Source organism: Psammomys obesus, unplaced genomic scaffold (assembly GCF_907164565.1).
Source record: "Psammomys obesus unplaced genomic scaffold, mPsaObe1.curated_primary_1811, whole genome shotgun sequence".
Taxonomy (NCBI): Eukaryota; Metazoa; Chordata; class Mammalia; order Rodentia; family Muridae; genus Psammomys; species Psammomys obesus.
The window spans coordinates 14,422,028-14,442,846 of NW_026596120.1; the positions used below are offsets into that span (position 1 = coordinate 14,422,028).

Consider the following 20,819-nt stretch of genomic DNA (forward strand, 5'->3'; position numbering starts at 1 on the left):
GGAAGGAAGGAAGGAAGGAAGGAAGGAAGGAAGGAAGGAAGGAAGAAGACTATGGGCTCAGCTCAAGCTCTGCCTGGGTGTGACTCTCATCTCGTCCCCTGTCCTGAGGAAATAAAAACATTTACAGCCTTCATCTTTGTTGTCCTAGGAATCTTGAGTTGGAAGCTCGTGTTACAGTAGATGTGGCTAAAATGAGAACTCTGCCCAACAGACATCACTGATTGGTCATAGATGGCTTTTCCACTGAGCCCAGATTTTCTCTCAAACTCTCCTGTATGAGTGCTGATCTATTTCATCTTGTTCTATTGTTTAATCCATATAACATAATTAACATCTTCAAATGCAGAACCCCAGACTGTTTGTTATGTCTAGTAAAGTTGTCTGCACTGAAGCTTAGTTCATTCTCCAAGGTGGCTTGTAAAGTTTCAATTTGCTGGCCCTTGTGACTCCCAGGAGGGCATTTACAGTTTAGAACAAGCAGATGTGCCCCATAATTAACTAGCTTGAAGGTTAATAATAAAAATCCTAATCCTTCTCCTTTCAGGTGGACAGGACGGAGGTCATCCGTACCTGCATAAACCCAGTGTACTCGAAACTGTTTACCGTGGACTTTTACTTTGAAGAGGTCCAGCGTCTCCGGTTTGAGGTTCATGACATCAGCAGCAACCACAACGGACTGAAGGATGCTGACTTCCTGGGTGGCATGGAGTGCACCCTTGGCCAGGTAGATGAGATGACCCTTGCCCGTTCCCACCACCAGGCTTTCCTCCCCTTTAGCCTTTCTCCTCTCATCTGACCTTTGCTCTCTTCTTCCTTTAGTTTTTGTTTTCTTTAAACTGTAGCATTTCCCAGTGTTTCCTAGGTACTGTCAAATTAATTATAGTTACCAGAGGATGATCATACGAATATGTGAAGTTACTTATTTTGCAGCTACCAATCTCCCTTTCTGCATGTCCTCATTGTGTTGGTCACTTATATAACAACTGTATATTGGGCACTTTCCTACATCCTCTGTCCTTGCGTCTGTTAGAGCCACATCCTGCCCCATTACAAATTTCCCAGCCAAGATTCTCACACAGAAAGCGTTCCTTGTTAGAATTTATTTAAAGGCTCTAGAGGAAAAAAAAATGACCAAAGAAAAGGACTGAATGCTTAGTGATTAAACAGAGACTTTAATTTAACCCTAGTGGGAATGTGTAATGAACATCAGCATTATTTTCCTTCGATTGGGGAGAAAAAATCAGACTCAGGGCACTCTCAAGTGATGCAGCAGGGATGTCGAGTCATATATCAGATATCTATATAGCAGTTCATAACAGTAGCAAAATTACAGTTATGAAGTAGCAATGAAACAATGTCATGGCTGGGGGTCACCACAGCATGAGGAACCGTATGAAAGGGTCACAGCATCAGGAAGGTTGAGAACCACTGTGCTGAAGGCTGCAGAGCCAGTGTTGGCCCCAAAGCCCATCATTTTGCTTCCACCGCCCTTTCCTTTCCATCTTCCCCTTCTGCTGTGCCCAGAGTGTAGTGGGGTGTTTATGAGAAGTAAGTCAGCGGAGGAAAATGAAATAGATCCAGTTCAACCTCAAAATGCCACCAAGAGTTGAGTTTGATTGGTCTGTGAGGTTAGTGTCCTCAAACCTAGGGACTAGAAATGGGATGACGCAGGAGACCTAGCCAGCTGTGCAGAGTCTGAGAATCAGTTTTTGTTGTTTGTTTGATTTTTTTTTTTTAGTGGTAAGAAGGGAGGGGGAGAGCTGGTTTTTCCAAGCCCAGAAACTTCTTTTCTGGATCAAGTGGGGTTTTTTTGTTGTTCTTGATTTGTTTTGTTTTGTTTCTGAAACTGCAGAGTGGAACATAAGTCAGCTTGTCTGTTTTATGTGATCTTGGGGCTCCCCAGTGCATATGATGGGGGTTGGCTGCTTTCTAGATTCCCATGGTAGCAGATTTCTTGATGCCTTGGGCCCGCTTAATGACCCTGGTTTATAGATGTGGGGCTTCCTTTAGAGCTGAGTGGGATCAAAGTGAAAATCCTGTTCTGAGCCTCCAAAATAAAATGAGCAGTGAAGAGAGAGAAAGGATTATCCATGTTTACTCAAATTGTATCAATTTACGTCATATTCCTGGGCCCCTTCCCTAGTGTTGTGGCTTTCAGAAAGAGGAAACCTTTGAACAAGAATCAAGGTTCTGTGGTACCTTTGTGGAAAAATAAAAATAAAAACATGGTTCAGAGACAAACATGGTTCAGGGGCTGCAGAGGAAGGAGAGAGATTCTGTTAGGCCTAGCAAGAGCCTAAATATAAGAAGGTATGAAGAGAACTCAGGAAACTAATCATCCATGATGCAAAAATGCAAAAGGTTCCTCTTGACCATTACGCAATGGGGTCACCCCTGCTGGTCAGCTAGGAGTGGCACCAGGAGACAAAGACCTTAGGTTTTTAAAAGACACAAGGCGAGAATCTCCTGGGGTTGCCTTCTTGGCGATTTAGGATTGGATGAGGTGTTTAACTTTTAAAATAATTGGTTAGTTCTGGTCACCCTTAGGTCCAGTCAGCCCTGTTGTAAATATCTGATCTTCAAGTCAGTTTGGAATTTCCTGTCAGCCACAGTTAAAGGAAGGGAGAGTGATTAATTCATCCCATGTCTGTTCTGAGGAGTGGGGGTTACAGTCTTTGGATCAAAGGTCAGGAGAAGGATTGGGGCCATTTGGCCCAGTTTCCAAACAAAGCCCATCTCACCAGCACCAGCTGGTGATTTTCTCTCCATTTAGTAGAGATCTCTGCTTGTTCTCTTCCTTATCTCTGCCCTCACAGATGGCTAACGTCAGGAACTTTTACATTCCTCGGCTCTCTGGAGAAGCACTAAGAGGCTTTAATTAACATGGGCCTAAAACTTGCAAATATAAGTTATAAGGCAATTAAAAGAAACATAGGTTACAAAATTAGTCTGATTCTTTCAACTCTCCCAGTCAGAAAGCCATGTCAAGGAGTCCTGAAGGTCAGGCAAAGGTGACAGGAGCTTGAGGTAGGAGGGACCTGGGGTCACTGAGCCAGTTCAGAGGTGACTTTCTGTTAACCAGTAAAAATTAAACTTCAGAACCCTTTGCAGCTGGGCCTCCTGCTAAGGCTGTGCCTTACACTGCTATTTGTAGAGTTGCAGGGTTTTTTGTTTTTGTTTTTGTTTTTGTTTTTGTTTTTTCACAAACAGGGACTCCAAATTATAGAAGCCTAATGCCCCAGCAAAACTGCATTCATGCCCTGCCTCAGGAGAAAACATCTGTGAGAAAAGGTCTGCTGGAAGGCAGGTGTGTGTGTGTGTGTGTGTGTGTGTGTGTGTGTGTGTGTGTGTGTGAAGGCTTCCCAAGGAATGCAGCATTGATGCTGAAATACTGAGAAGGAAGTACATTCCCTGCAGATGGCAAGAAAACACACAAGCCTCTGGATTCAAGAAGGAGTTGGCCATATGGTAGACAGCACTTTGTTTGATTTTTGTCAACACACTGACTCTGAAATCGGAGGTGAAAAGAGTTGAGACACATAATGGCCTGAAAAAGTGATCCAGGCAAGGAGAAGCAGCCCTTAAGGGTGTATGGTCAAGCCAGCTGCCACTGTACATAACTGGAGCCCAATTCTATTAGGAACAATCTGGAAGCCAGTGCAGAGCAAGTGTCAGAGTGTGTTCCCTAGGGCTGAGGAAACTAGGCTTCTAGCCACGCTGGCCAAAAGTGTTCTTGGCGGTCATTGGTGGAGGGCTGTTCCTAATCTGGGGGCATCAGGCTTCCAGTATTCCTAGCTGGCTGCCTGGGTAGCTAAGGGGACTTTAAGGATTAGCAGAAGGTTCAAGCAAAGAAGTTCGGTGGCTGGTGGTTAGAAGTCAGTAATGTATACTCATCTCAGGGGCCTGGTGATAGAAACAGGGTGCCGAAACCCTTGCTCTTTGTTTCCTATTATGGCTTGCTTCTTCAATGCCCAGTCACCCACTCTCTTAGAAGTCATACCTTCTGAGTATGAAGGATGACAATTTGGGGGTCATCACTTTTTTTTGCCATGTGACCATGTGGAAAAGAACTCCCTCCCTAACTCAGAAGGGAATCCCGAGTAAGCGCAACCAGAGATCTCACCGCTCCACTTGCCAGAGTTTGGCTTAGGGCTATGCCTGTGGCCGATACTTAGTAGTAAGATGTGCAAGTGTTATTTGAAAGCTCTTACTTAGCCTAGAGATACAAATAAAGACTGTTTCTCTTTGCCTGGGATTCCTGAAATACTGTAGCAGTCTCGAAGCAAGGCTGGAGGTATGTGTAGCCCTCAGGCGACCAGAAGCTAAAGATAGCCACAGAGGCAAAGGCTTGACATGTTGCCCCTTCAGCCACCTCCAGGTGACATCCTGGACTCTGTTGTTGATAACCACGTCATTATCAGCCATGTAATTGGTAGGATTGGCTTTCCCCACTCATATGTATTCAGCACCACTTGGCTTCCATCAATCAAATCATCCAATCATCCCCCTTTTCCATGGCTAGGGTGATTAGTTTGGGGGAGGCAATGTAACATTCATCCATTTATTTAGTCATAGAGGAAGCATTTACCAGGTTCTCTGGATATGCCAAATATTATGCTTGGTGATAGAGATACAAAGACACAGAAGACAGAGACCTTGTCCCTGAGAAGGTCATGGTTAGCTAGGTGACACCAACCTGTAGATACATAATCAAAGTGCACATGGTTAAATGCTTCCACAGAAATGTGTTCCAGGAGTTGTAGGATAAAGACTTACCTACCCAAAGGGAATCAGAGAGAACTCACAGGAAAGATGACGCTGAACTTGAAATGTGAACTCAGTAGCAGTTCACCTGCACGGAGACTTTCCAAACAAAATGACCGGAACATGCAAAGACACAGTGGCATGGGGTGTCAGGGCAGTAGCAGAGAGATCTGAGACTGGGCATAGCTGGATGGTCAAACGAGGATGGGAGATGGATGAAGATGCAAGACGGGAGAGGAAGAGCCAGGCTATGTGGCTTTAAGGGTTTAGTTTGGTTTTTTTTGTTTTGTTTTGTTTTGTTTTGTTTTGTTTTTTCTATAGCTGGAAGAGCTTAGACTAGACACAGCGAGGCCTTGGTAACCAGGAGGAAGACAAGATTGGATGCATATATTAGAAAAAGCACTTTGACACGCTCATGAAGGCAGAGAGACATGGAGGAAAAGGAAGCATGTGGGAGATTGGCAGAGTAGCAGAGAAATGAGGGGAGCCCAGTGAAGGAGGCCCAGAGGATTGTACCCAGGGGAGAGTCTTTGGTCAGCAAGCCTGACTGACTGTGTGGGGCAGGGGCGTGTCTTTGAGAAAACCGAGAGCAGCTCTTCTGCTGTCCCTGAGGGTAATCATACAAGGATGGGGTGGGCAATCCAGTGTGACACCTGCCTGTGACTAAGCTTGGGACATTCGTGCAGAAAACAGAGGAACTGCCAGTGGGCAATGAGTCTGGAGCGGATGGTACGGCTTGAGGAGGTACTCTTGACAGATGACAGTACGTAGCATGGAAGGGGTCTCGAGTGGGATGGTGCACATTTTCATCTGTGGAAGGAAATCTGTTGAGCACGTCATATTCAAATGAAGCAATGGGTTGCTAAAAGCTCACTGAATATTAAGACCATCTTTCCTCATTGTCTTGCAGATAGGAGTGTGAACTTGATGTCTTAAAATGAACAACAACAAAAAAGCCTTTCTTTGTTGAGTGTCCTCCGTGCACAGAGAAACAATCCAGATCGGTGCATTTGTTCTAAGAGATGTGCCAGGGCAAGGGCATACCTTTAGCCTCCGCAGCTTACAAGTGGAAACACTGACATGAAGGGGGAACTTTCCTTTCTTTTTCCTTTCAAAAATGCTGTTCTCTTCAGTATGAGAGTGCAAGCAAAATGGAAAAAAAAAAAAAAAAAACACCACCATATTCCTTCTTGACATTTGGGTTGCTAAAAGGAGGTTCTTTGTCCTGTATAACTAAGGCAGAAAGGAATGGCTAGATTTCAAACAACCCTGGTAATGGCACAACCAGTGTCCTAGGTGTGGCTTCTTAAGGCTCAAGTACAAGCACTGTACTGCTTAATGGCTTTGTAATGGTCTCAGACAGATTCTCGCTCAGCGCTCTTTTTCCAAAGAAAACTTCTCCCCACTATTGAAGCCTGATTTCTTTGTGTAGCAATAGAGGAAGCCATAGCGCTAACCCCTGGGGACGTTGTGAAGATTGGTCTGGGGAGACAGCTCAGTTCATGCAAGCATAACACAACAACCCAAGTTGAATCCTCAGAACCAACGGAGGAAAAGACTCTGAGTGTGGCCTTGAACATGCAATTCTAGCACTGGGGAAATGAAGGCTGGCTTGCCAGACAGTATGGCCTATTTGGTGAGTTTCACGCCAGTGAGAGCCCCTTTCTCAAACCTCAAAGTGGACAGCTGCCTGAGAAAATGACATGCAAGGCTGTCCTCTGGGCTCATATCCACGTGCACATGCACATATCTGTGCACACACGCATGTATACATGTTCATCAATGTGAGCACCCATATGCGCACCTGTACACACAAACACCCACCTATGAACATACACACTCACCCATGATTGCCTACACAATTAGTGAGACATTGCATAGAAAATGCTGGGCTGAAGTGTATCAAAGCAGATACTGAGACTCATGACCAAACCTGTGGCAGAGTGCAGGGAATCATAGGAAAGAAGGGGGAGTTAGTATGACGTGGAAAGGATAGGAGCTCCACAAGGACCAAATATATCTGGGCACAGGGGTCTTTTCTGAGACTGACACTCCACCAAGGACCATGCATGGATATAACCTAGAACCTCTGCTTGGATGTGGCCCATGGTAGCTCAGTAACCAATTGGTTTCCCATAGTAAAGGGAACAGGGACTATTTCTGACAGGAACTCAAAGGCAGGCTCTTTGACCTCCCTACCCCTCAAGGGAGCAGCAGTCCTGCTAGGCCACAGAGGAGGACTTTGCAGCCAGTCCTGAAGATACCGGATAAAACACGGTCAGATGAAAGGGGAGGAGGTCCTCCCCAATCAGTGGACTTGGAAAGGGGCAGGGAGGAGATGAGGGAGGGAGGGTATGGGAGGGAAGGATGGAGCGGGATACAGCTGGGATACAGAGGTAATAAAATGTAACTAATAATAAAAAAATAAATAAATAGATAGATAGATAGATAGATAGATAGATAGATAGATAGATAGATAGATAGATAATGCTGGGCTGAGCCCCTGGTGTAGAGGAAGCCCTTGGGGTGTTGTTGGAAGTGGTGTAAGCACCGTTATTCATGTGGTGAGGGTCTAGGGAAGGATGGGGATGGGAAGAATTAGCATTGTCAGGGGAAAGAGTTATAAAGAATGAGTTCCCATGTCCTGGGCAGCCACCAATACTAAATGTATAATTTTACCTCATTTATGATCTCATTCAGTCTAAGACTTCAAGGCATGTATTGGTCATCTGAATACATGCCCTAGCATTCATTCTTTTAGGGATAATTTATGTGGAAAGAAAAGTTTTAAAACAGAATGCTGAAGCAGACAGTGGTGGTACACACCTTTAATCCCAGTACTCGGGCGGCTGAGGCAGGCCGATCTCTGTGAGTTTGAAGACAGCCTGGTCTATAGAGAGTTCCAGGATAGTCAAGGCTAGACACACACACACACACACACACACACACACACACACACACACACACAAAACCTGTCTCAAAAAATAAGCAAACAAAAAACCCAACAACAGAAACAGAATGTTGAAATCATCTGGGTAGGTATTTTAACCCTTATCTTGCTACAGCTAAGGCCCACAAACAGAGATGAAGTGAATTCGCCAAAACCACACAGAAAATCACATATGTAGAGTCTGTTCACTCCATCCGAAGGCTTCCACACATGCTGGAGGTGATTTCTGAGTTTGCAACACGCCTGCTCTGGCATGAACAGCCGGACTTTTTAAGAAAGAAAAGCTGCAGCCCTCAGCAGGCTAGGAACTGGCAAAAACTGTGCAGTTGGGTCCAAGCACAGCAAGTGACTTTGCAGTGAGCAAAAATGCCAAACAAAGCCAAGTTCATGTCCTCAGGGAGGACTTGAGGCGGAAGTGTGCATTCTCAGCAGATGGGAGAGGGGGCGGAGCCACGAGGACACAGCGGAATCAGAAAGCTGTGCTTCCCTTCTGGGCGAGCTGGGAGACCATCCTGCTCCAAACTAGACACGCAGCTAAGCCCATCCTCTGCTACACTCTGCCAGGGGTTAACCAGGAAAGATGGGATCCCTCTCCACCTAGAAGAGCAAGCTGCTCCTTCCTCTGACATTCTTTCCCTCTTTCATTGCTTATTAACTCATTCACTCCTCCCTACATGTCTACCTTCACTCTCCAAAGACAGTGGATAGGTAACAGAAATGACTTTCCTCACGCTGCTGGCCTGGGAAGTTGCTGTACTTTACCTATTATTCCAGTACCCAGCAGAGAGAGACACTCTCCACTACTGTCGTTAAAAGTTGAGGAAAATAAGACCAGGTAAGGACGGTCCATTGTCTAGAGTCACACACTCCTTTATGGTCCCTTCCGTTCATTCTAGTAGCTAGCGCATCACTTACTAGTATATATTAGAGAGTGGTATTAGTGCAAAGCCAGGTTGGAGCTGACCTTGGTAGTGTTTGGTGGAAAATTATTTTTTCAGTTAAATTTGTTTTATTATGTTTACAGAAGGGATATAGATGATTTGTAAACACATTTGAAAAGTCATGAGATTAGTTATCTTCCCTCAAGAAAGACATTTTTTTTTTTAAGATTATAATGTTGGGACTGGAGAGGTGACTCAGTAAATAAGAGCACTTGCTGCTCTTGTAGAGGACCTGAGTTCATTTTCCAGCACCCACTTCCTATAATGCCTTTTCCAGGAGATCCAACATTCTGTCCTGTCATCCACAAGTACCTGCACCCACACATGCACATAATTAAAAACAAAATGAATCTTAGAATTAAAAGGCTGCAAAATGGCTTCTTGAAAAGTGTTGGTATGACTGTCAATCTCCTAAATGCAGAATCTTTCGAAGTCGGCACCCAGGACCTCACCTGGCCAGGATTCCTTCCATGCTCAGTCCTATTGCACACGCTCATTCCCTGATTTCTCACGGGCATTTTCTCTTCTCTATGGTTCAATAACATCTGCTTAAATCTCCCTTCTTCATTTCAATGTGGCTTCTCCTCAGTGTATTTTATTCTCCAAAGTTCTCATCTCTCTGTTAAAACTGAGAGCTCCATCTGTGAGCCTTTGAGGGGTGCTGGACTCAGTGTCACAGAGTTCTTTGTCCCCTGTTCATAACGGAAGGACAGCACACCACCTCCCACACACCTCTATGTACAACATGCCTGCCTGGTGCCAGTGAGGGCCCAAAGAGGGCATCAGATGCCCTGGAACTGGAGTTAGAGATGGTCATGGACCATCATGTGATTGCTAGGAGTCAAACCCCATTTTGTGCAGGAACAGCCAGTACTCTTAATCGCTGACCCATCTCTCCAGATCCTGATACTTGTGAAAATGAGGACTGCTGGATCTACCCCAGAGTGTCTGATTCTGAGAATCCTGTGCCTGCTAGTGAGTCAGACTCTATCAAAAGCTTTAGTGATAAAAGAAACCAGTGGTGTAAGAAATTATCTAGAGAAATTAAGGACCAAGAAGCAAGAAGAACAGTTCATCATGAAGTTTACAGTTCGCTTTTATACAGTAAGGCCTGAACATGGCACATGGGTTATGTTCTTAATGGAGATTGTGTGTGTGTGATGTGTGTGTGTGTACATGCACATGCCCATGCATGTTCGGGTACATGTTAGAGAGGAGCAGGGCTTGTGCATGTATGTGCTTGTAGAGGTCAGAAGATTACCTCAGCTGTCATCCCTAGAGCGCCGTCTTTGTTTTTTGAGACATTTCTTACTTGGCTGGAACTCATCAAGGAGGCTAATTGGCTGGCCAGTGAGGAACCCCAGGGATCCACCTGCCCCCTTTTCCTGATGTTGGGATTACAAACACACACTGGCTTTTCTTTCTTTCTCACTGCTCTTCTTCTTTCATTTGCCGTGTGTGTATACATGCCTTTGCATGTGTGATGTTGCGTATGTGTGCAGAGGGTTATGATCACCTTTATGAACCTTTATGTGGAGGCCCAGAGATAGATGTCAGAGAGCATCCTTAGTTGCTCTTTCACCTTATTCACTGAGTGAACCAAACTTGGAGCTCCCCGGTATGGCTGGTCTCCCTGGCCAGCTTGCTCATGATATCCTGCTCTCTCCACCTTCCATAACTGTAATTACAGGCTAGGCTGTCATGCACAGCCCATATTTACCTGGGTTCCTTATGCTTGCACAGTAAGATCTTTAACCATGAGCCATCTCCCTGGCTTTTTGAAATGTGGATTCTAGGGATGAACTTGGATCCTCAGGCTTGCAAAGTAAGCACTTTACCAACTGAGTTATCTATGCTATCAGCCCTTGATGGAGATCTTGGATACCACTGTTTATTTCTGCTATCCATTAAATGTAGTCAAATGGACCTATTATCTAGATGATGGGTTTTCTTTCTGAAAAAGATAGATTTCCAGATTATATCAGCTTGATATGGCTTGGTATTGGCCCTCGAAAAGACCAATAGACCTCAAGTTGTCATGATCTATAGGAATTTGGTCTAGGGTGAGAACAGCCCCATTTATGGACACCAAAAGTGTCATTCAAACACATTGTAATGCCCAGAGCAAGTTTCCAAGGTCGGCATTTTGTTCTATAACATCTAGTGCCTTTCTGTCTTAAAATCGGATGCCTGGGGAAGCCAAATTTACATATTATAGCAAGCAACTTGTTTCCCCTTTTGTTTCTCAGAGGAAAGGCTTTTCATAATTTTGCAGAATCACTGCAGTAGCAACTGCTTAAGTGATGAATGATATCATAAGTAAGCATCATTATTTCCATCCCCCTGGACTAGCTGTGGAAGCCTGGAAAACAGTGCTGCTCCCTCCTGCTCACAGACAGCCAGGATTCAGGGTGTTTCTGGGTAAGCAAGCCCCTACCTCTCCAAGGAGAATAAAATCCTTTCTTTTTTTTTTTTTTCCTTTCTTATTTGGGCTAGTAACCTTAAATTCAGACCCTACAGCAGTCTCTGCTCCTCCAGAAATCCCCTGCTACCTTGTACCTCCTTTAGAGGGTCTATAATCGGAGTCATACATCCTGGGACTCCTACCGAGTCCCCGCGTAAATTTTGACAAGTTGCTTAACCTATGACATGGGGCTCATGGACTTCATCTGTGTTTATAGAAGGCTTGGGCCCATTCCTTTCTGAGCTCCTTCACATTTGGAGTTAACAGCTGTCACTCATCCCTTACCTTTCACCTCAGACATAAGGCATGTCTTTTCTGTACCCGTTCATTTGGAAAGTGGTGTCCCAAGTCACCACAGCAAAGCCAGCATGCACCCCTTCATCCCGTCTGTGACTCAGCATTTCCCTGGTGCTAAGTATTAGATGCCACTGAGTAACTGATGGCATTGTTCTACCTCAGCGTCCCCTCCCTTCCCCAGAGAAAGCAATTCTGAGCCCATTCAATTTCAAAGATACTATTAAAAAGACATATTCAGTGGCAATTTAAATGGGCTTCTGTTTATGGGCCCTGTTTCACGGCTAGGCTGCTATTTGATACCTGTCTTAGCTTTATTTAATGAAGGCAGATGGCATTGAATGACAATTCGCAGGGAATTCCACCTCAGTGCTGAAAACCCATTTCATGTACTTTGTCCTGGCTTTCACCCTTTAAGCCAGGCTAGTACAAGGCACTCAGCTCCCAGACCAGCTCACCCATGCAAGGAGCCTTGCTGTACCTCCGCTTCAGCTTTCTCATTTCTAATCAGCTTCCCTTAGCTTCTCAAGTCCACACAGCTCGGAACTGGCTGTCCATGCAGCCTGCCCCTGCCTCTATGCTGTGTAGCATGCTTTGCCCACCACCTGCCACTGCCTTTCCTCTAAAAATGCTGTCTTGATGCCCTTCTCAAATATAAGTATCCCGAGTCTCAGGGAAGAATACCCTGTCCTTGTCCCAGTGTGGAGCCAGAAGACACTATATCACCATGAACAGAATTATCCATATGCCAAATCACCGATTTGCTGAACCGCAATAACGAAAAACTTAGGTTAGCAAAGAATGTTTCCCCCAAGCCATTCTATATATAATGTATTAAAAGTAAAAATGTTAACCTTACAAAGTTTACTACAATTACCTTAAAATGTGTGCATATTTCTGATTTCTTCTTCAAGCTATGAATAAAATTTAGTTAGTGCTAATGATGAACTTTTCTGGACACCAAACATGGCCATAAGAATATTAAACAGTCTCTTGTGTTTTCTTCCAAAGTGGGAGAAAAATATGGTGACAGTCATTAACCTGTCCATTTCTTCCAAGAACAAAGACTTGGGAGAATACATGTCTCAGTGCTAACAGTGATGGCATCTAGTCTGTAGGATTATGGCTGGTTTGCAACATCTCAGATGTCTTTTCCCATATTTCCTACAGTGCGTGTACAGCATACTCACAATTGAAAAAAACAAACAAACAATACAACAAAGGGACTCAGGAGTCAGTAAAGTGTTTGCCGTGGCCGCATAAGGGTTGGAGGTTTGGGTTCCCTGTTCATACATAAAATCCAGGTTAATCTGTGTGTGTCTATAATCTCAGCACTAGGGAGGTATAGACAGACAGAACTTTGAAACTCACTGGCTAGCCAGAGCAGATCAACAGCTCCAGGTTCAGCAGGAGACCCTGTCTCAAAAACAAAAACAAAAACCAAAAAAACAAAAAAACAATTGAAGAAGACACCTTACATCAACCTCTGGTTTTTACATGCACTGTGCGCACACATATGCAAGCATGTGGACACACACATACGTATATACAACCATATACCACATATTTACACATACAAATAAACAATGAGTTTATCATAAACATTCGCAAATGAACATATAAGGATCTTAACCCTCAAAATATGTGAAAGATGCAAACACCCATGCAAGAACTACTCTCACACACACACACACACACACACAGAATCCAAAACTACTGATGAACTTTTACAATATATGAAGAATTTCAGCCCAGAATGACAGCAGGAAAACCTCTTGAGTGAGGTATTTGTAAGATCTTTGAGGAAAGCATCATAAGATGCTTTTGAGAAACAACCCTGGGTCCCCAGCCCTCTGGCTATGGAAAGCAGAATTGCCTGGCTAATCTGATTCTGAGCTTTTGTAATATTCCTGTTGGTTAGAGAAGAGAAGTGGGAGGGCCTAGGTCATTCATAACAGATAAGTTGAGGAATCACTCACCGCTGGATCTGCAAAGAGGTTGTGAGATTCTTCCAGAGCTGATTTAAGCAGAACTTGAGAAACATAATATTTATTTTTAAATTAATCTGATAAAGTTCAGGGGGAGAAAATTTACCGGCTCAATTTACAAAGTCACTCCCAAGAGCCTTAGATTCAGATCCAAGGACAAAATGAGGCCAGGTATGAATTAATTATCTCTGTTCTGCATGGAATATGAACCTCTGAGGCTTCTCTGTGCACGAGCACAGGTTGACCAAGGTGCACACTCCTGAGTCCAAGCTCCCAAGTGCCGAGAGTGAGCTGACTGCAGTCCTGATTCCTGCTTTCTTAGCATCTGCACACCTGGAGGCTCAGGGCAGGGCTCTTGACATCACTAGTCAGAGTAACAAAGGAGCAGAAATCCTGCCAACCCTTATCCCCTCTGCTGAAATTCAAAGCAAGAAATCTGCTGTTATAGTTCACTCACTGACGGGCCCAATGGAATCAGACAGCTGAGAGCTGAGGAGGCCAAAGCAGGGCTGCATTTAGCCCCACCAACAAAGCAGGCTCTTTCTGCTCTGTTCTGGTGTTCCTGGCCTCTCCCTAAAGCTTCTGGGGGGAGGGGGGATGACTGTGCCCTCTCTTGTGAAAGAGTCACATAATGAGAGTGTAGCCTGTTTCTCCATGTGCCCAAGCCATTTTAACTTAAACTCATTACCTTATTTTAATTAATCACATTTCCTTTCATTTCAAAAACTCCCCAATTTGAACAATATGTTTTTGTGATCACTTCACAGTAATAAATCGCTTTCACAGCTAACCATTTCGAAGAGCTGATCTTGGGTCTGGCTGGTATTTATGACCTTTGTTCTGTTAATGATGTCATCACTATCACTGCTATCATCACCATCACCATCATCACCATCATCACCATCACTGGTACCATCAGCACCATCATCAACACCACCATTAATCATCATGATCATCACATCACCACCACTACCACAACCATCATTATCATTATCAGTGCCACCACTGATATCATCAATAATTATCACTATCAATATATCCATCTATATCACCCCCCACAGCACCAGAACTATAATCACCATCATTAATCATCATCACCAGCACCAGCATAATGATCACAACCATCATTGCTACCTCTACTACTTCCATCATCATCATCATCATCACCACCACCATCATCACTTGGACAAGAATACAAGCCTCAAAACTGGGACAACAAAAAATTAACATCGGACATTTGGATTCACAGAATTCCAAGCTGCTCCTCTCCTATTCCCAGGCTATACTACCTCTGGCTTCTTGTTTCACATCCTCAATTAGAAAAACAAAAGCAAACAAAAAAACTTAAAACCCTTTAAAAATTCCCAGCTCTTCGCACTGGTTTCCTCATTAAGTCTTAAGTAGAAGAAAAAACAGATTGATTTTCATGGAACCTCATTGTATCAAGAAGTATTGTGCTAAGTGAGAACACCATTGTTTCTAACTGAGCAATAAGGAATCAGCCCTGGGAACTCAACTCTTTCGCCCAATATCACACTGAAAGCACAGCACAATTCAATACTAGGCTGAGATGATTTCATGACGTACCTTCCATTACACCACATCACTCACCAAATGGAATGTAAGTTCTACAACCCTTTGTGGATGCTTTTAGATTTGTTTACTTTGTGTGTATAATGTCCTGTCTGCATGCATGTGAGTTCAAACCTGTTGGATCCTCAGAACTGGAGTTACAGATAGTTAAATCTCCGCGTGGGTGCTGGGAATCGAGCCCCAGTCCTCTGAGGAGCAACAAGTGTTCTTAGCCACTCATCCATCTCTCCAGCCCAACCCTTTGTAAATTTGAAGCATCATTTGCAGTTCCTCCTGAACACTGCCACTGTGAAACTGGTCACAGAGGTCATGCACGAGACCCTCTTCCCCACAAGTTGATAAATTGACTCCTGCATCTGAAAAACACCTTTCTCCTAGCCCAGGGGGCTCTCCGGCACTCCATTTGTTAATATTTATCAGAAATACTCTCCGGGAGTGAAGAATTTAAGCAACATAGAGTATTTTTGCCGAGTTTTGCCCATGGCATAGATCTATTACGCTCATATATTCACTCATCTCATATTTGAATAATACATTTACCAAACGCTAACAATAAGCCCTGAGAGCGGAGACTGCTTCCAGACCCACTGCTGAAATATGTGCTGAATCCTCATAGAACTCCAGGAGACACCTTTACCTCCTCCTCATCTGCCACACACTCGAACCTTGCAGTGACGTGTTTGTGTCTACATGCTTTGCAAGTGCAGGGGCCATGATTTCAGCCTAGGCTTTCTGGCTCTTAGAGCAGGTCTGTGTCTCAACAGCACAGTAGTTTTGCACCTAGTACGCCACGATTACCTTCCTTGGCAGCACTTCTAGTACACCCTCTAGCGATGAGCTGATCCCCCAAGAAAGACCACGCGCAAAGCCTACCTCATCTATGGGTCTATAGGGCGAGACCTTTAAGCTTTCCACTTCACAAATTTGTGACAGTGACAACTTCTGAGGCTTCTGTCCCCCAGTCCCTCTCTCAGCTCTCCGTAAGGGTGTCAGAGGCTGAGTCCCAGGTTCTTTCTACAAACACTCAAGATCTTTCACGCAACGTATATTTAAGTCAAGAAAAACCGTCTGTCGCTCAACTGCATTATTTGTAGACAATGGCTTTATTGTTTTACTACATTCAAGGTATTATCAGCTCAAAAACTCACCCTTCATCTTTCTACTGAGGGAAAGTTATCAAGTGTTTTGGTATATGTTACAGATTTTCTTCCTTGATGCATCTACACATGGCTCTTTTTCTAAATAAACACGTGGTTACTTATGCTTTTACTGCTGTGTCTTATTCCATTTTTTTTTAATTTCTATTTTTAATTTTTTTTCTTCACAATGTATTCATTATATATCCCGATTGAAGGCTTCTTCCTTGACTCCCCGATACTCTCCCTCCCTCTTCCCCCATCCCTTCCCCTAGGACACTGAAAGGGGGAATTCTCCACTTTTGCCATCTGCCCATAGCAGTCTTATCTGGACTGCCTGGATCCTCATCCTCTGAGACCTGACAAAGCCTCATCACCAGGAGTGAGTAATCAAAGAGCAGTCAACTGAGTTCATGACAGAAGCAGCCCCTGCTTTCCCCACTCAGAAATCCACATGGAGACTCAGCTGCCAATTGGCCACATCTGAGCAGGGGGTCTAGGTCCTCTCCATGCATGGTCCTCCATTGGTGCATCAGTCTCTGCAGGACCACCTGGGATCAGAACTTCTAGTTTTGTTGGTCTCCTTGTGGGGCTCCTGTCCCTACCATGTCACTCTATCCCCACCCCTCTCTTCCTTCTCCCTCTCTCTTCTTCCTCCCTGTGCTCTGCCTAAAGTTTGACCCTGAGTCTCAGCATCTGCTTCAATCCCCTGTTGGGTGAATCCTTTCAGAGGACCCTCTATAATAGGTTCCCATCCTATTTCCTCTCTTCCACCACTTCTGGTGTCTATCCTGTTTTCCATTCTGAATGAGATTTTAGCATCCTCCCTAGGGTCCTTCCTCCTTAGTGTTTAGCTTCTTTAGGTCTGTAGATGGCTATCCTATATTGTATGGCTAATATCCACTTATTAGTGAGTGTAAACCATGCCTGTCTTTCTGTGTCTGGGTTACCTCACTCTGCATGATCTCTTCTAGTTCCATCCATTTGCCTGCAAATTTCATGATTTCCTTGTTTTTAATAGCTGAGCAGTATTCCATTGTGTAAATGTACCACAATTTTTGTATCCATTCCTCCATTGAGGAACATCTAGGTTGTTTCCATATTATGGCTTTTATAAATAAAGCTGCTATGAACATAATTGAGCAAATGTCCTTATTGAATGGTGGGGCATCTTTTGGGTATATGCCCAGGAGTGATATAGCTGGATCTTGAGGTAGTGCTATTCCCAATTTTCTGAGAAAGTGCCAGATTGATTTCCAAATCAGGTCTGACCTCAGGACACCCAGCTAATCCCTGGAAAATTTCCTAGGTTCCCACAGGTTCTGGGCTCAAGTCTTATTTCATTTTTATTGTTGCATTTTGTTTCGTTTTTATTTTTCTGTTTGGTTTCTGTGGGAATGCATGTGTCCCTGGCTGGCCTTGAACTCTCTATTCTGAGGATGACCCTGAACTTTGTAGTGCTAAGGATTAAAACCAGGGCTTTATGCATGCTAGGTTTGCCCTCTGCCACCTGAGACACATCGCTGGCCTTGTTGCTTTCCATTTTATAGCAAATACATAGTGAACATGTCAGAGTGAATGCACATGCTTTTACTTAACTTATTTTAAGGGTTATATGGCAGAATTGATGGAGCATGTTCTCTGTCATAGGCATTAAAGCTGTTTCCAGTTCTTTGTCGTTATTATTATCATTCGGATGAACATCATATTCTATGGAGCTTTCAGGCCCCTAGGTATTGCTTTCTTTCTAGAACAAGTTAACCGGAGTGTTTGGGCACGGACTTTAAGGCCACTGACACTGATGCTGGTGATCCCCACAGAAACTTTACCGCAGCTTACACGCCTCCCTGCTTGGTGCATAAAGGGCTCCTCTGCTGCAGCCCCGGGAACAGCTCAAACGTCTCACTTCCGGATGAGCCTCTTTTTAAAGCTTTTATCAGCGTAGGAATGTGAACACAGACCTACTGTGAATTAGATGCCCACTCCCGACACAGACCCTACTCCAGCCCCAGATGAGTAGGGAGAACACAGAAAGCTGAATGCCATCCTTCAGTCACCCTAGGCCCCTGGAGGCTAGTTACCCACTGATGGTTCGTTCAAGGGGTAGAGGGTAGTGTGAAGTATGGTGACGTTGCTAAGGGCTCAGCCAAGAAGGCTGCCTCCCTTCTAGCCCTGCCTTATTTCTCTTTCCTCTACTCCCTATCTGCCCCTTCCTTTGCCATTAATTATTCATCCATTGGAAACTTCCAGGCCAGGACACTTCCTCAGACATCCCACAATATAAACCATAACGCCAAGGATGGCGCACAGGCATCTCATATTCAACACCCCAAGCCAAGCTCACTGTCTCTCCTTGCCTTCTCTGGGGCTTCTTCCACCCACCTTTCCTTCCTCTAGAGGGGCCCAGGCAGTGAATGGCACCTGTATCCTCCCGGATGCTGGAGTAATGAAACCCGGAAGCCTTCCCTTACCTCTCACTCTCCACTCTATCATGGGATAATGAGGCTCTGATCAAACCAGTGTCCTCAGTGCCTCTAGCAACTCATCCCCCTTCTACCTCCAGGCCCCAGTCTAAGCCAATAGATGACTCTAATTATCTCTAAGTGGGGACTGGCTGGATGGGACAGAAGGGAGGAGAGAAGTAGCATTTTTTAAGCACCTGTCACCCGGTTCTGGAATCTTGTTAGTGGTCATTGCGCACTGGAGAAACCCATGCATTGGGTAATACTATCTCAGCCTCACAGATCAGGAAACCGGGGTACAACTGAAGCTGCTGAAGGCCCCATGCTTGGGCTGGCAGACAGAGCCTCCTGTGTGATTCCTGGTGTAGATGTGAATTGTCACCAGGTAGATTGTGCCTCTGCCGTTCCTGGAATGCATAACAATCTAACGTAGACTCTGTAACTCCATTATCTGATTTCCGGTCCCAGATTTACTTACCGGCTGCGGAAGTCTGAGTGAATTTCCTTTCGTCATGGGCTAGCCCTCAAAAATTGTGCCCATGTCCTATGGGCGTTACCAGTTGGCAAACGCCTTGATAGTTTGAAGCGAAGGATCTCAAGATGAAGAGAATCTGGTGGGGGGGGGGGCAGGTTAGTGCCATATCCATTAACAAGTGCCTTGTGAGAGACAACAACAACAACAAAAAAAAAAGCGGAAAGGGCCATCTAATGGAAGAGGAGAGAGAATCAGCCGCAAGCAGAGGAACAGGGAAGCCACCAGAAGCTGAAGCGACAAGATTCAGATAGCCCCAGATCCTCTGAGGAATGTGGCTCTGCCAACCTCTTAATTGCTCTTGCTTTAAGCTTCCTCTGTGGTTCTCTGTTACATCATCAGTCTTAGCAAACCACAGGCTCACCATGCCTCAGTTTTCTCATCTGCGCATGAGCATATAGCAGTGCTTTATTGGCTGCCATGAGAACTAAGCCGGTCATAGCATAGACGCCATTTTTAGCAGCAGCCGCTGCACAGTCAGAGCTCTCTAGGCTGTATTTATTGCAACTCTTAGTCATGTGACCTTTAAGTGTAGCAATAAGGATACTTAGTCTACCTCAAAGCTGGGTTAACATCTTTCATTTAAAACATGCAGAGTCCTCTTACAAGTGAGTGTATACCATGTGTGTTTTTCTGCTTCTGGGATACCTCACTCAGGATGATCTTTTCTAGATCCCACCATTTGCCTGCAAATTTCATGATTTCCTTGTTTCTAATTGCTGAGTAGTATTCCATTGTGTAAATGTACCACAATTTCTGTGTCCATTCCTCAACTGAGGGACATCTGGGTTGGGTACAGATTCTGGCTATTACGAATAAAGCTGCTACGAACATGGTTGAGCAAATGTCCTTGTTGTAAACTTCAGCATCTTTTGGATATTTGCCTAGGTGTACTATAGCTAGGTCTTGAGGAAGCGCTACTCCTAATTGTTTGAGAAAGCACCAGATTGATTTCCAGAGTGGTTGTACAAGTTTACATTGGAGGAGGATTCCCCTTTCTCCACATCCTCTCCAGCATGTGTTGTCACTTGAGTTTTTGATCTTAGCCATTCTGATGGGTATAAGGTGAAATCTTAGGGTCGTTTTGATTTGCATTTCCCTGATGACTAAGGACGTTGAGCATTTCTTTAAGTGTTTCTCTGCCGTTCGATATTCCTATATTGAGAATTCTCTGTTTAGCTCTGTACCCCAGTTTTTAATTGGATTACTACATTTGTTGCTGTTTAACTTCTTGAGTTCTTTTATATTCTGGGTATCAGCCCTCTGTCAGATATAGGGTTGGTGACGATCCTAGAGGATAATCATACTAAAATCTGGCAGCTCAGTCTTCAAATGGGCTCCCTAGTAAAAGGAGCAGGGGCTGTCTGTGACATGAAATCAGTGACTGGCTCTTTGATCACCTCCCCCTGAGGGGGGAGCAGCCTGACCAGGCTACAGAGGAAGACAGTGAAAGACAGTCCTTATGAAACCTGACAGGCTAGGGTCAGATGGAAGGGGAAGAGGTCCTCCACTCTCAGTGGACTGGGGAAGGGGCATGGGAAGAGATGAGGGAAGGAGAGAGGGTGGGATTGGAGGGGATGAGGGGGGGCTACAGCAGGGATACAAGGCAAATAAATTGTAATAAATAAAAAATTATATTTAAAAAATGCAGAGTCCATAGAATTCCAGCCTTGACACAGACAAACTTCAGCCTGC

The 20,819-nt window shown here is 44.6% G+C and overlaps 1 protein-coding gene across 2 annotated transcripts in view; it reads left to right on the plus strand.

Moving 5' to 3' along the window:
- Nucleotides 1–20,819, plus strand: part of Cpne4 (copine 4) — a 447,351-nt gene that overhangs the window by 284,692 nt on the left and 141,840 nt on the right. For both annotated transcript variants that reach the window (XM_055629875.1, XM_055629877.1), the window contains exon 3: nucleotides 545–724. In XM_055629875.1, coding sequence (XP_055485850.1) covers nucleotides 545–724 — 180 coding nt within the window. The remainder of the gene's footprint in view (nucleotides 1–544; nucleotides 725–20,819) is intronic.